Genomic DNA, 12,562 nt, shown 5'->3' on the forward strand with positions numbered 1-12,562 from the left:
AATTACCAATTGCAGCAAAAGGAGAATTCATTACCTCTACTTCCACAGATCTAGATTGGCACTTGAATACTTTGGACAAAATACCGAAGTGTTAAAATAAGAGGCGATGAACTCTCTACATTTTATGTCTGTTGATAGGGCATTCCTGTAGAAACCGTATAGCAGGGTTCAGTGATTAGGTTTACTGGGCCTTCACATTTGTTGCATGCCTATTATTGGGAAGGACCTTGCAAAGAGAACTTTGGGGAACTTCCACGAGGCTGAAACAAACCTCCGCCGCAGGTCAAGGACAGGGCGTAGCCCCGAAACGGCTGGGTGGTATCGGGTCTGATCATTCGTCATCTCCTGGCTACAGCAGAAGTCATTCAGACCTCTCGATGTCACCTTTGAGTCATTTAACCTCCCTCGTCGTTCATAGAAGCAGCAAACAGAAAGGCGTCATCCGTCTCAGCTCCTGCCATGATCATTTCATTGCTCCATTTCCCTTTTTTTTTTTAATCCTTCTTTCTTGCTGTCTTTATTGGCAGTTGTCAAACAGCAAAAAGGGCTTACTACCACCATCAAGTGGTATGGAGTGGTAGTTTTCCAAGTCTGTGGATCCTACCGGGTCTGGTACTGTGGTGGACATGCAGCAGCTGACAGGACGAGGAGGACGTTGGCTTGTTTAGTACCCAACATCCTACTTTTTACCCTCATTCTGAAGAAATAACAGTTGCTACAAGAATTACACTAGTCTTTCTTTTTAATACAGTGCTCCCCTACAGAAAAAAACAAAACTCAAGAACAGAGACCACACTAGTCTTTCCTTAAATTATACACTAATCTCACTCAAAGTTTATTGATGCGTTTCCCTTCTTTGTACAGTTTAACAACCTCCTCCCTTAAAAGGTATTTCATGCATAGTTTACACAGCTTTCATCTCTTCAAGGCACACATACATTAAACTGAAAAGTGAATTTAATCTCTCCACACCGGCATTATTGAATCCATTTTGCTACCTAACTGGCACAGCTGGTTTTACAGTGAATGATATTGAGTGTCTTGTTACTTAAAGCTAAACCGTGAAAGAACAGCACACATCCAGGTCTGCGGGCATATGGCACTGCTTCAGGCACAGGCTGGGCTGAATTTGGCTCGTCTTTGACTCCTGCAATATGCCGGTTTCTTGATTTCAGTCCAGTTTTGTGCTGCAGCAGGACCGCTGTCGCCCTCTTCAGTTGGTCCACATTAACCCCCCGTGGTCAATTTATTCTGCATCGGGAGTAGAAACAAATGGTGGTTGAAAAGTGCTCAGTTGCGACAACAGTGAGAAATAAAGTTGAATTGTGTTTAAGTACCGTATTTATCGTACTTTCTTGGCGTTATCCACACACTGCATGTAGGCCGAGGCGATACCGGAGCAGGTCAGAGTCTTTCCGGTGTTTTCCTTATAGCACTTCAAGATCTGGCCCTGCAAGTCTCCACATACGGGCTGGATATTAAAACGCCTGAGAAAATAACCAAATATCACATTTAAAAAAGTGAACACCCTTAAATTTGTGACAACAATTCAAAGCACTTTTATCCCGTGTGTGTGTGTGTGTGTGTGTGTGTGTATATATACTCTCAACCAAGTACAACTTACATACAACAAAGGCTTCTCACCAACACTCATTATGACTGTTAATTCAAACAAAGTAAAAACAAAAACAGGATGTTTACGTACTTAAAGCGGTTATGAGTGTCCTCTTTGCCTTTCTTGAAACCCTCAGCAGATGCTCGGTAAAAGTCTCCACACTTTGAGGGAAAAAACAGAAAGACATAAATTACAATAAGACGCCACAGGTTGTTTAGTAACAACCTGGTCAAATCAACCGTCTATACTCTGAGTTTGACTGCCACCTAGAGGCAGAAAAAAGATATACCGGTAATTGGCAAAATACTGAAATTATGTTTTATTTTTATGTCTTTGCTGTCCAGAAGTGGCTGAGTCTATGATAAAAATCAATCATGTCACACAAGTTTGTGCTCCAAGTAGGATTTAGACAGATGCCAATAAAACAAACGTCTTTTTTGTTCGATAAATGTGTGTACAATCTGCTACGAGTTGCTCAGTGAAGGTGGTACTTGCATGATTGCAGTATCTCGGTGTAAAGCTTGTACAGATTGCTCTGGTATACAAGTCTATAAAGAATACTATGACATCATAGACCCAATTCAAACTATAATTATCCCTCTTCCCCGTCTTTATATGAGACAAACAGACATTTCATCAAGATCTCAGGAGACTTGTCTCCTTAAGATTCTGTTCAGTCCTTATATGGGTCACCAGCTGTAATGCTGGTTTCACTGTTGGTCCATTTCAACAACAAATGAGAAAAGAGTTCGAATTTGTGTGAGGATGAAGATGAGGAAGCTGCTTAATTATCCTCTTAAACTGGTTCCATGATGTCACAGTCTCCTACTAATCCGAGCTGTCACTGAATGACAGATTTTAAATTCGTGGGCACGCCTAAACAAAGTGACAACGTCATGTTAAAGTTTCTAAATTGTCTGATGAATGAATGAATGAATGAATGAATGAATTGTTTTTTATTTATGTGTCATACACCTTTAAGGTGCCCAGCCTATAAGGGCTTACAAGACACAGATACCCTTACGCCAGCAAACAAACATCAACTACGTACAAACAAAAACACAAACACAAAATTATAATATCCACTTATACATTACAGATCAGATCTTTTCTCAATTTTCATATAATTTGTCCTTTCTCTGTTTCCAGGCTCTCTTTATAAAAGTAGCCATAGAGAAAACCTCCTCTTTAAAAAACCATTCCAATTTAACATCATCCTCATTCCAAAACAACTCAGGTTTACAATCTTGCATTCTCTGAAATAAAAACTTCCTGGCTTCATCATACAATGGACAATAAAACAAAAAATGAAGTTCATCCTCAACAATACTTCGGTTTCTAATATTTGCTCTCAAATGCTGATTTTCTTCCCCCCATAAGTCATGTACAGTATATCCTCTTCAAGGAACTTCTACATTACATTTTAACTGATTTATTCTATGAGTGTACTCACTTTCATGCTGCCTTATTGATTCTGATATACAAATAAACTAAGAAAGCCATAATTTGAGACCAAGAGGATGAAAGAGTGTAGAAAACACTCAAGGTGCAATCTTGTCCTATGTATTGTCACGTTTATGACAGGTGAACGACGGATACAAGCTGATTTACTTGATCAAGCAAGAGTGTGATTCATTGGAACGATGCATCAGTCGCTGAAACCAGACGTTTTGCATTAAGGCGTCAAAATGCACCATTAAGTTGCTTCTATTTGATTCCTGAACTACAAATAATGGAAATTCTGAGATGTTTCCTCCTTGATTTGTTTGTGTTCAATACGATTAAAGATCAAAGAGTTACAGCCACATATTGAAGCCTGAAGCCATGTAAAATCAATAATGTCTAGTTTCCTCCCAGGAGATGCTTTGCAGACGTTCACTGCAGCCACCTTGAGACGCTGCTTCCAGCATCATCTGCAGTGACTGAAACCATGATCTGTGGGCCTGTGAACATGTGACTGACTGAAGAATATTCAGTTTCTTTTTCTTCACAAAGTCGTGAACTGCCTTTGCTGTGCGTTGAGAGTTATTACCCACCTGCACTGTCAAGCGCTGTCTTACTAGTTTTTTAAGCATCTGACTGAATACAAGCAGAGTAACAGCCCTAAACTATGAATTATACCGAATATAATCCAGATACTCTTCTACTACTGTCAATCTGATAATCAATAATCACCTGTAAGCCTATTCCATTGGCAGCCTTACATGCCCATACCATGACACCTCACCCTCCATGTCTGATGCATGATGTAGTATGACGTTGATCATGAACAGTCCCTTTCCTTTTCCTCCCATCACGATACATAATCTGTTCAAGGAATCTGACTCCAGCTCAGTGGAGTTTTCTACTAAAGCCTCATCTTGTCATCTTATTGTTGGACATTACCAGCTGTTCGAAGATTGTTGTAAATTCTCTGTTTTTAGATCCATGAAGGAATCTCTGATTACAGATTTTTGACAATAATACACCAACCTTCTCCAGAGTTTTCTTCCAGGTCTTTTAATGCTGGAACTCAACAATGCTTTCATCTTTTATAAAGATGAACCAAACAGTTGACCTGACCACACCTGAGGATTTCACTACCTCTCTTATAGATTTATGTTGGTTTCTTTCAGTTGTACTGGCATCTCTTCGGACTTCTCACTCCATAGCTTTCATCTGCTCTACTTGTCTTGAAGGAATGAGGGAGTGCACCCCACCTGGCTAATTACCGTAACGTCTTTTCATGCAACTGCCCAAACACATTCAAGGACCTGAAAAAGGAGATATTCTGCTTAAATTAGGCTGAAACTATTGAATATTTTATTTAAAATCCACTGCAATGGTGAACAAAGGCAGAGAATAAAAACTCTGCTCAAATAATTGTTGATCTAACAGTATTTATCCCTTAAAAATGTAATTATTTCACAATTTTCCTTTAAAAATGGTTATGATCAGACTTGTTTCTGCAGTCAAATCAGCGCCGTCTTAACTCAAACTGGTGACAACCCCATGGAATGTAAACTTACCTTGGCTTCCATTTTTGCAACATGCTCTTGGTAGAGCGCGTCTCTCTTCTTCAACTCGTTTTCTTTCTCCTCCAGCTGATGAGCCTGCGTGAGGTTGACATTTCAGAGCATAAGAGTGGCAGGAAGGTCATGTGACACCCACCCTCCACACGCTCCTATGATACTGTCCCTCATGCCTTTAGGAGGTACGAACTTTAGAGGGTTTCATGTGCAACAGAAACACAGTTGAAGTGAAAGAAGACATGCATGAATAAAGTCTCTCCCGTCTTACCTTCAGCTCCATCCACTGAAACAGCAAAAGTGAGAGAAAGAGAGAGAAGGGCGATAAGAGGAGGACAGACAGACTTCATGTCGAGACCCTGACATAAAAATATTGGGTGCATCTTAGGGCTGGGCGATATATCGAGATTTTAATATATAGCAATATATTTTCATTTTTTTTGTTTTTTTTAAATAATTTTGATATAGCTTATTTGCTTATTATATAGCAAATTGACTTGAATGTTTTATTTGAGATTTGCACAAATGTTTTGTTATTTGCACAACTGTCAACCTCAGTGGAAAAGTCTGCCTGTTACTATCTACATTGTATTAATTGCACAGTGTATTTTAATTAATTTTTTTTTTAATTAATTTTTATTCTATATATGCAGGCAGTTTATTTTTATTTCATTTGTTTTATACATTTTGATATTGTGCAGACCTCTGTTAATAAAGGTACCTGTGTGACATTTGGCACGAGGCTTTGTATTAAAACTGACTGTTTTTTTTAAGGGTTTGCCTCAGAAAAAAATGAAGCTAACAGAGATGCTATGCTATAATGCTTTGGGGGAAACCCCAATTATGGCACAGAAAAAATATCGATATATATCGAGTATCGCCATTTAGCTAGAAAATATCGAGATTTAGTCCATATCGCCCAGCCCTAGCGCGTCTTTTCCCGCTTACGTAGCGCTGGACCAGGAGCCTCTCGTCGTCCGTGTTCACTCGCTCTTTGGCGACGGACTGCACCAGCTTTTCCATGTAAGCCGCCCTCTCCTCCTCCAGGGTCTTCTTCACCTGCTCTTCCACCTGAGCCTGAGCGGCGGCGAGGGCCTCTGCTTCTGCCACAACCTTCAACTCATCCAGCCTTCACAAGCACAAAGCACACGTCTACTTGCACGGCTGAGGCGATGCATCAGGTTGTTAGCAGGCTGGAGCTTAAGTTTTAAGAGGATTAATAATCTGTGTAAACTTGTTATTTTGTCAGTGTATTCTGATCAGGCTGGCGAAGCAGGAAAAATGGACAACAAAATCTTCATATATCTCTTGCTTTTTCTTTTCTTTCAGTCAATTGTTCATATTAAAACAAGTTCAACACTTCATATTCTGTTGTGGCTGGTGAGATTACATCCATCCGTAAACAAAATCAGTCGATTTTCATTTAGATTACTTTTCTGTTAAACAGATAAGGAAAAAATACTGTTTTTAATGTCAAATAAAAGCCACCGCTATCAAACTAAATATTACAGACCACTAATTGTTCAAGTGAAATTTAAATGTATAAAAACAAACGTTCACATTTGGCCAATTATGTTTTTATGTTATAATCCACATTTCAATGTTTCTCCTGTTAAACGTATACAAACACGCCAAATAATGGAAAAGGATAAAAAGACTTGTTGATGAGGCCGTTACCAACACAGTAAATGAGCACTGAAGCTCCGTCACCTCAACAAGGTTTTTTTTTAAACTTTACAAATATATCAAGTCTTAAAATAGTTGAAACAATAATTTTCAAATTACATGATGAACCGATAAATCCTAAAATCTGATTTATTTATTCCTTTTTAAAATCACAGCAACATTTTTCTGTCTTATCAAAGATCATATTGACATACAAACACAATCCCATCCACCTCGTCACTTACTGTCGCTGAAGCTCCTGCTTCTTCTGCTTCATCTCCTCTTCCAGACTTCTCTGCATCTCTGCTTTGATTTCCCGCCTCAGCTCCTCCTCCATCACTTCAGGAGAAACAGACGGGGCCGCGCCTGAACACACCAAATGTGTGTGTGAGGAATGTATTATCATTATTTTATTTACTTGCAGGTTTAAAACTAAGTAAAGGAATCAAACCAGCAACAAAATAAAGCATTTCATCTTATTCTTGAAGTTTTGAAGCAGTAGTTCTGTTGGTTAGCTGCAGTTAGGACTTTCACCGACTAACATTTGCAAACATTTTGCTGCTTTTTTAGCTTTTCTGTTGACATATTTTACGTCTGATGACCATAATGGACCATCAAGGAATCCAGTTCCTGTAGATGTATATAAATTGCCACACATTTCACTTCTTCTATCTTAAATACTGTTAAGATGTTCCTGCTCCCTAGAGAGCAAAGCGAGGCCGAAATATGTCCCCCATTAACTGAACCAACCCACCTGCAGCCGCTAACACTGCTGTAACGGGCGATTCATCCTCAATAAAGGAAGGCAGAGATGTGTCCATGGTGAACTCCTCCGCAGGTGGAGCTGGATCAGGAGGAGGCGGTGCTGCCGGCTCCGAGAAGGGTTCATCTACGAGCCTTTCAGTGGGAATAAGAGACACCGCCTCACACAGAGAGGGGGGTGAGGTTTCCTCCAAAAATGGGTCTGTGGGGGGCGCTGCAACGGGTGCTGCAATAGGTGCAGCAATGGGTGCTGCAACGGGTGCTGCAACGGGTGCTGCACCGGGTGCTGCAACGGGCTCCGCAATGGGCTCTGCAACGGGCTCCGCAATGGGCTCTGCAACGGATGCTGCAACGGATGCTGCAACGGATGCTGCAACGGGTGCTGCAGCGGGCTCTGCAGGAGCTGGAGGTGGCATCAAATCTGCAGCCGAAGCCTCATCTGGAGGCGCTGTCTCAAGTACAGCAGTTGAGACTACAGGCTCCACGAGAGGCGCCTCTGCTGGAGGAAATGCTTCAGCAGGGATTACTGCTTCTAGCTGTGGGATTTCAACCTCGGGAGGAAGCTGAGAAGCACCCACAGGTGAGGGTGAGGAGGCGGCAGCTTCAAGAGGCTCGGCAGCAACAGCAGACGCCTCCGTAGATGAAGGGAGGGTCAGTGGTTGGTTGACCGGTTCTGCTGTCTGCAGCGTGGTCGGGGCTTCTGCCTCCAGAGCAGGAGACGGAGGAGGAGATTCAGGCTCCGTATGTGTTACGACCACTGAAGAAGCTGGGGATGGAGGTGATGGGGGAGCAGAGACACGGGGAGGAGTTTCTGGCTCCACAGGTGGAGGAAGGACAACCGGCTCCACAGGTGGAGGAAGGACAGCCAGCTCCACAGGTGGAGGAGTTTCTGGCTCCACAGGTGGAGGAAGGACAGCCCGCTCCACAGGTGGAGGAGTTTCTGGCTCCACAGGTGGAGGAAGGACAGCCGGCTCCACAGGTGGAGGAGTTTCTGGCTCCACAGGTGGAGGAAGGACAGCCGGCTCCACAGGTGGAGGAAGGACAACCGGCTCCACAGGTGGAGGAAGGACAGCCAGCTCCACAGGTGGAGGAGTTTCTGGCTCCACAGGTGGAGGAAGGACAGCCGGCTCCACAGGTGGAGGAGTTTCTAGCTCCAGAGAGGCTGGGGGAAGGGAATGAAACTTCACTGGAGGAGGGGCGGCGAGTTTTACAGGAGAAATGTCCACCGGTGGAGGTGGTTGGGGTGTGGCTTCCTGAGGAAGAGGAGGAGGAGGAACAGGAGGAGGAGTCAGAAGAGGTGAGTGTTCCTCAGGTGGTGGAGGAACCGGGGTGACCACAGGTGGAGGTGGTTTGGGTGAGATATGAGGGCACGTGACTTTTGACGAATGTTTCATCCGGTCGATGATTCTGTCCGAGAGCTGATGGAAGAGAAATGAAATGTTAGCAGCGCCAACTGCTGGGCATGTTGACACTTTCTCATAATCCAGATGTTTTTAGACTTTTCGGTGCTCTAAGAAACATCTCACATTAGTGTTTCATTAAGAAGTATAAAACAGGTTTATTTAAATAATATATAAATAAAAGTAACCAGAGAAATTCAGCCCCTTAATATGGGAAAGACAACCATTATGTCTCTTTAGTAATTGTTAAACCATAATGAGTTTGAAGGAGATTTACTGCAATGATTTGTTCAGTTATTCACAATATTTTTGGCTTGGTGACATTTGGCTTTGACCCAGATACCACAAGGACGTACTACTGGTTGGTTTTAGGGCTGAAGGGAAACACTCGACTGTGCTTCTTTTTAAATCCACATTTTCTGCAGTACACAATTTCACTAAATGCAGTATAATGTGAAGCCGGGTGGAGATGAAGGCAGGGAAGTTGGGGAGGTAAAATACTCCTCACAGTACCAGATCAGAGGTAAGGCTTATAATAATTTACTTCCGGGCTGCTTGCAGGAACTGTTCAAGCCAAGAGAGGGCAAACATGACCTCAGGGGAACAGCAATGTTTGAGACAACAACAGTAAGAACAAATACAAAGGGCAGATGTAAATCCGTTTTAGGAGTAAAACTGTGGAACTCATTAGACAACGACCTTAAATTAGCAAACTCAATAAAAGCATACAAGATATTATTCAAAGCAAAGGTAATGGACACACATATAGACGCACAATAAGCAAACAAAGAAGAATGTACACATGCATGAGATGAAATGACAACTTAAATTGGTTTTGTCGGTTTCTTTAGCATCTTTTCACTTTCTGTTTTCAGAGCTATCATTATTATTATTATTATTATTATTATTATTTTGTGTAACCTCATGATACTTCATTTGTTCTTTTTATATATTCTATTATTATTATATTCGGTCAAAATAATCACTGTTGACCAGGGAAAAACCTGTGGATGTTTGTTATCTTGTTTATTGATTTTTATGCTTGTGATTGACCGAAATAAATATTAACTAACTATATGAACTAACTAATCTTATCCGGTGACATCACAGAGGCTGAAACTGTGATTGGCTCACTGAATTACACATTTTCAGATTTGGTATGTATGCACCAAACAAAATAAAAGTTGTGTCATGTTTAATTTTGCTAGTCACTTTATATATATGCTCTAAAGCACACACGGCCCCCTTTTAAAGGTTACATGTATCAGAGATAGAAACCGTGGAGCTTAACTGTTATCATAGTTTTGTCAAGAGACTTAAAGGAGGCAAAGTTTGCCCTTTTCTCAAAGCTGTCTCAAATTCCGAGGTCTTAAAGAAATGTCTGTGGCATGATCTGATTTAAATATGAAACTTATTAGCTCTAACCTCACCATGTTTTCACAGAGCTGCTCACAGCAGCCATATGTAAGGGTGGAGTCAGCCACTGGACATGGCTCCACCTCTTTCAACAGCATGGTGGTGTACATCTTTTGTAATCAATGTCACAGTCTTTGTGCTTTCCAGTTAAAAGGAATAACAAAGATTTAGAAGTGAGTTTTAGAAGATGGGGTCGCAAAATGATGACGCGCTCCATTCAGCTCAGAAGTTGGAATCTGGAACTGGGAATGTCGTCATACCGTTTAACCCCAGTTCCAGCTGCATGGACACTCCTATGTCTAAATGTCATACTAGGTAGCCATTAGTAAGAACACCAATTTCATAACAAACACTATTCGTTTACCCTTTTTATAAATATTATTTGAAGTGTTAATTATATATATTGAAACATTTTTTTAGACCTAAACACTTTCTAAATTATAATCATTGTTTCGACCACGGTAAATGTATTTAATTTTGGATGCAACTTTTTTTCTCCTTTTTTTCTTTAAAGATTATATTAGTGGTACTGAAGACATTTAAGTATCAAATATCATACATCCGGTTTAGGGTTAAGCTCACAGTGAAGCAACACGTTCACTGACAAAAAGATGACAGTATTATTTATATGTTTATGTCTGAAAATTTGGAAATAACAGACAAGTCAGAGACAAATGTTATATACAATACAATTAACTGAGTGTTTCTTTTGTTGTTGTTGGGTGATGAAGTCAGTAGGTGAGGTTTTTCTGATTTTCCAAGGTGAATTTTTCATTTATTTTCTTTTTTAAATAAGCACATATACAGAAAAATATCTTTGATCACATGTCTCCTTTAGCTGAAGCAGGGCTGAGAAAGAAAGGTGTATTTTCTCCAAGAAAAAACTCATGACAGCAACAAAAACTAGGTGTTTTATAATGATCTCAGGGCTGCACCCGCCCACTTTCAGCTGGATGACAACATGCAGAGCGTTTATGCGTTTTAAGGCCGATTTATGGTTCCGCGTTAAACCTACGCCGTAGCCTACGGCGTAGGGTACGCGGCGACGCGCACCTTACGCCGTAGGCTCTGCGTTGGTAATAATAATAATAATTATATAATTATATATATTATATAATAATAATTCAGGCTTTAATGTCCTCAAACCTCCACTTACCCGAATCCCCTCCAAAAAACTGAGCCCTCCGGCTTCCTCCTCCTCGGAAAAGTGGCTCGGGCTGTTGCCCCCCATCCCGTCCCGCTGCAGCTGCTGCACACCGCAGCTCCACGACCGGGAATGATGTTACCAAACCTGAATCCACAACCTGAATCCAACTCCAGACGAGACACGCGCGGACCCGCCCACCTCCACGTCACATCAACAGCGGCTCTGATTGGATGAGGCTGAACAACGCGGCCGCTGATTGGTCCGCTGCCTTTAAACCACTGATCCGCAAGAGAACAGAATGTCCCATCATCACTAATAAAAGTGATTATAACTTCATATTCACATTACAATGAACACATACGCCCTTCTCATTGGCACAATAATGTCCACTTTAAGTTAAAATGAGTTATTATTTTACCTCTTTTCTTATCAATTTTTTGGTTATTTATTCTATTTTATTTCATTGTATTGTGTTGTTTGGTAGAGCAGGGGTCTTCAAGCCTGGCCCTCGGGACCATGCCCGCCGATAGGGGGGGACAAACGGGTCTGTTGCCCCGGGCCCAGGGTAGGGTGGGGCCCAGAACTGAATTTTTTATTTTATTTTTTTTAATTTTTTTTTAATTCTCATTAAATTATGAAATCATTTTTCAAAATGTTTCAAAATATGCCTATTTGTGGAAAAAATATGTAGTATTTGAGTTACATAAAAGCTTGTTATTTGTTTTCTTCCTAATTGTCCTTGTGGTCAAGAACCCTCAACACAAAAATGGTTTGGCCGATGATCAAAATTTGATGTTATCATTTAATTCAACCATTAGAATGGTCAAAATGTCCGGTCAGCACAAGTCTGGTGCTCAGAAAAGAAGAGAAAAGAGAAGAAGAGAAGAAGAAAATAGAGGCCTCAGAGATTCTTTACACAAATATTTTAAAAAGGGGTTGACGGTGAAGCTGGAATTAATAAAGTCAGCGTAGAGCAAGGTAAGAAACAGCGCAGCCAACGTTTACCAACCTTGTAACTTAACCTAACTGGCTAGCCCTAATGTTAACGTCCATTAGCTTGTATAAAAACCTGAAGAGCAGAGGGAGAGGAGAGGAAGAGGGAGAATGAGAGATCCGGGCGCAGGGAGGCCCATCTTTGATTATTTTGTCCGAGGCCCCGGCAAGACTGTCAGCTGGCCTGCTCGGGACCCCCTGTCCTGCATGTTTTAGCTGTTTTCTTGCATCATCACACCTGATTCTTATTAATGTTCATCATCAGCTTGTCATCCAGGTCTGCACAAGTCTGTTAATGACACTGTCATTTTTATCAGGGTGTGCTGAAGCAGGGAAACATCTTCAAACATCCTCTTGTTCGTTTTTCTAGTGCGCCATAAGAAAACCAGTGAACAGAATCAAATGTTAATACAAGCTTTTATTATATCATGCACAATGTTTTCCAGCCGGAGGTACACTTTTCTCAAACCACATGGGTAGGAGAGAAATGGTCATCAATCCAGTCATATTTATACTGAAAAAGGGAGGTGTTTTGTACGTTATAGGAGCAGAACCT

At 41.3% G+C, this 12,562-nt stretch overlaps 1 protein-coding gene across 1 annotated transcript; it reads right to left on the bottom strand.

Annotated features, from left to right (window-relative positions):
* Positions 1-750: 750 nt before the first annotated feature.
* On the bottom strand, positions 751-11,282 carry LOC133444848 (calphotin-like). The gene is made up of 8 exons (XM_061722750.1): positions 11,023-11,282; positions 7,043-8,468; positions 6,534-6,654; positions 5,572-5,752; positions 4,624-4,707; positions 1,706-1,776; positions 1,352-1,487; positions 751-1,251 (listed from the first exon to the last, which is right to left on the bottom strand). The coding sequence occupies exons 1-8, from the start codon at positions 11,095-11,097 to the stop codon at positions 1,228-1,230; spliced, it is 2,118 nt and encodes a 705-aa protein (XP_061578734.1). The 5' UTR covers positions 11,098-11,282; the 3' UTR covers positions 751-1,227.
* Positions 11,283-12,562: the final 1,280 nt, after the last annotated feature.

This window comes from Cololabis saira, chromosome 5, assembly GCF_033807715.1.
Source record: "Cololabis saira isolate AMF1-May2022 chromosome 5, fColSai1.1, whole genome shotgun sequence".
Taxonomy (NCBI): Eukaryota; Metazoa; Chordata; class Actinopteri; order Beloniformes; family Belonidae; genus Cololabis; species Cololabis saira.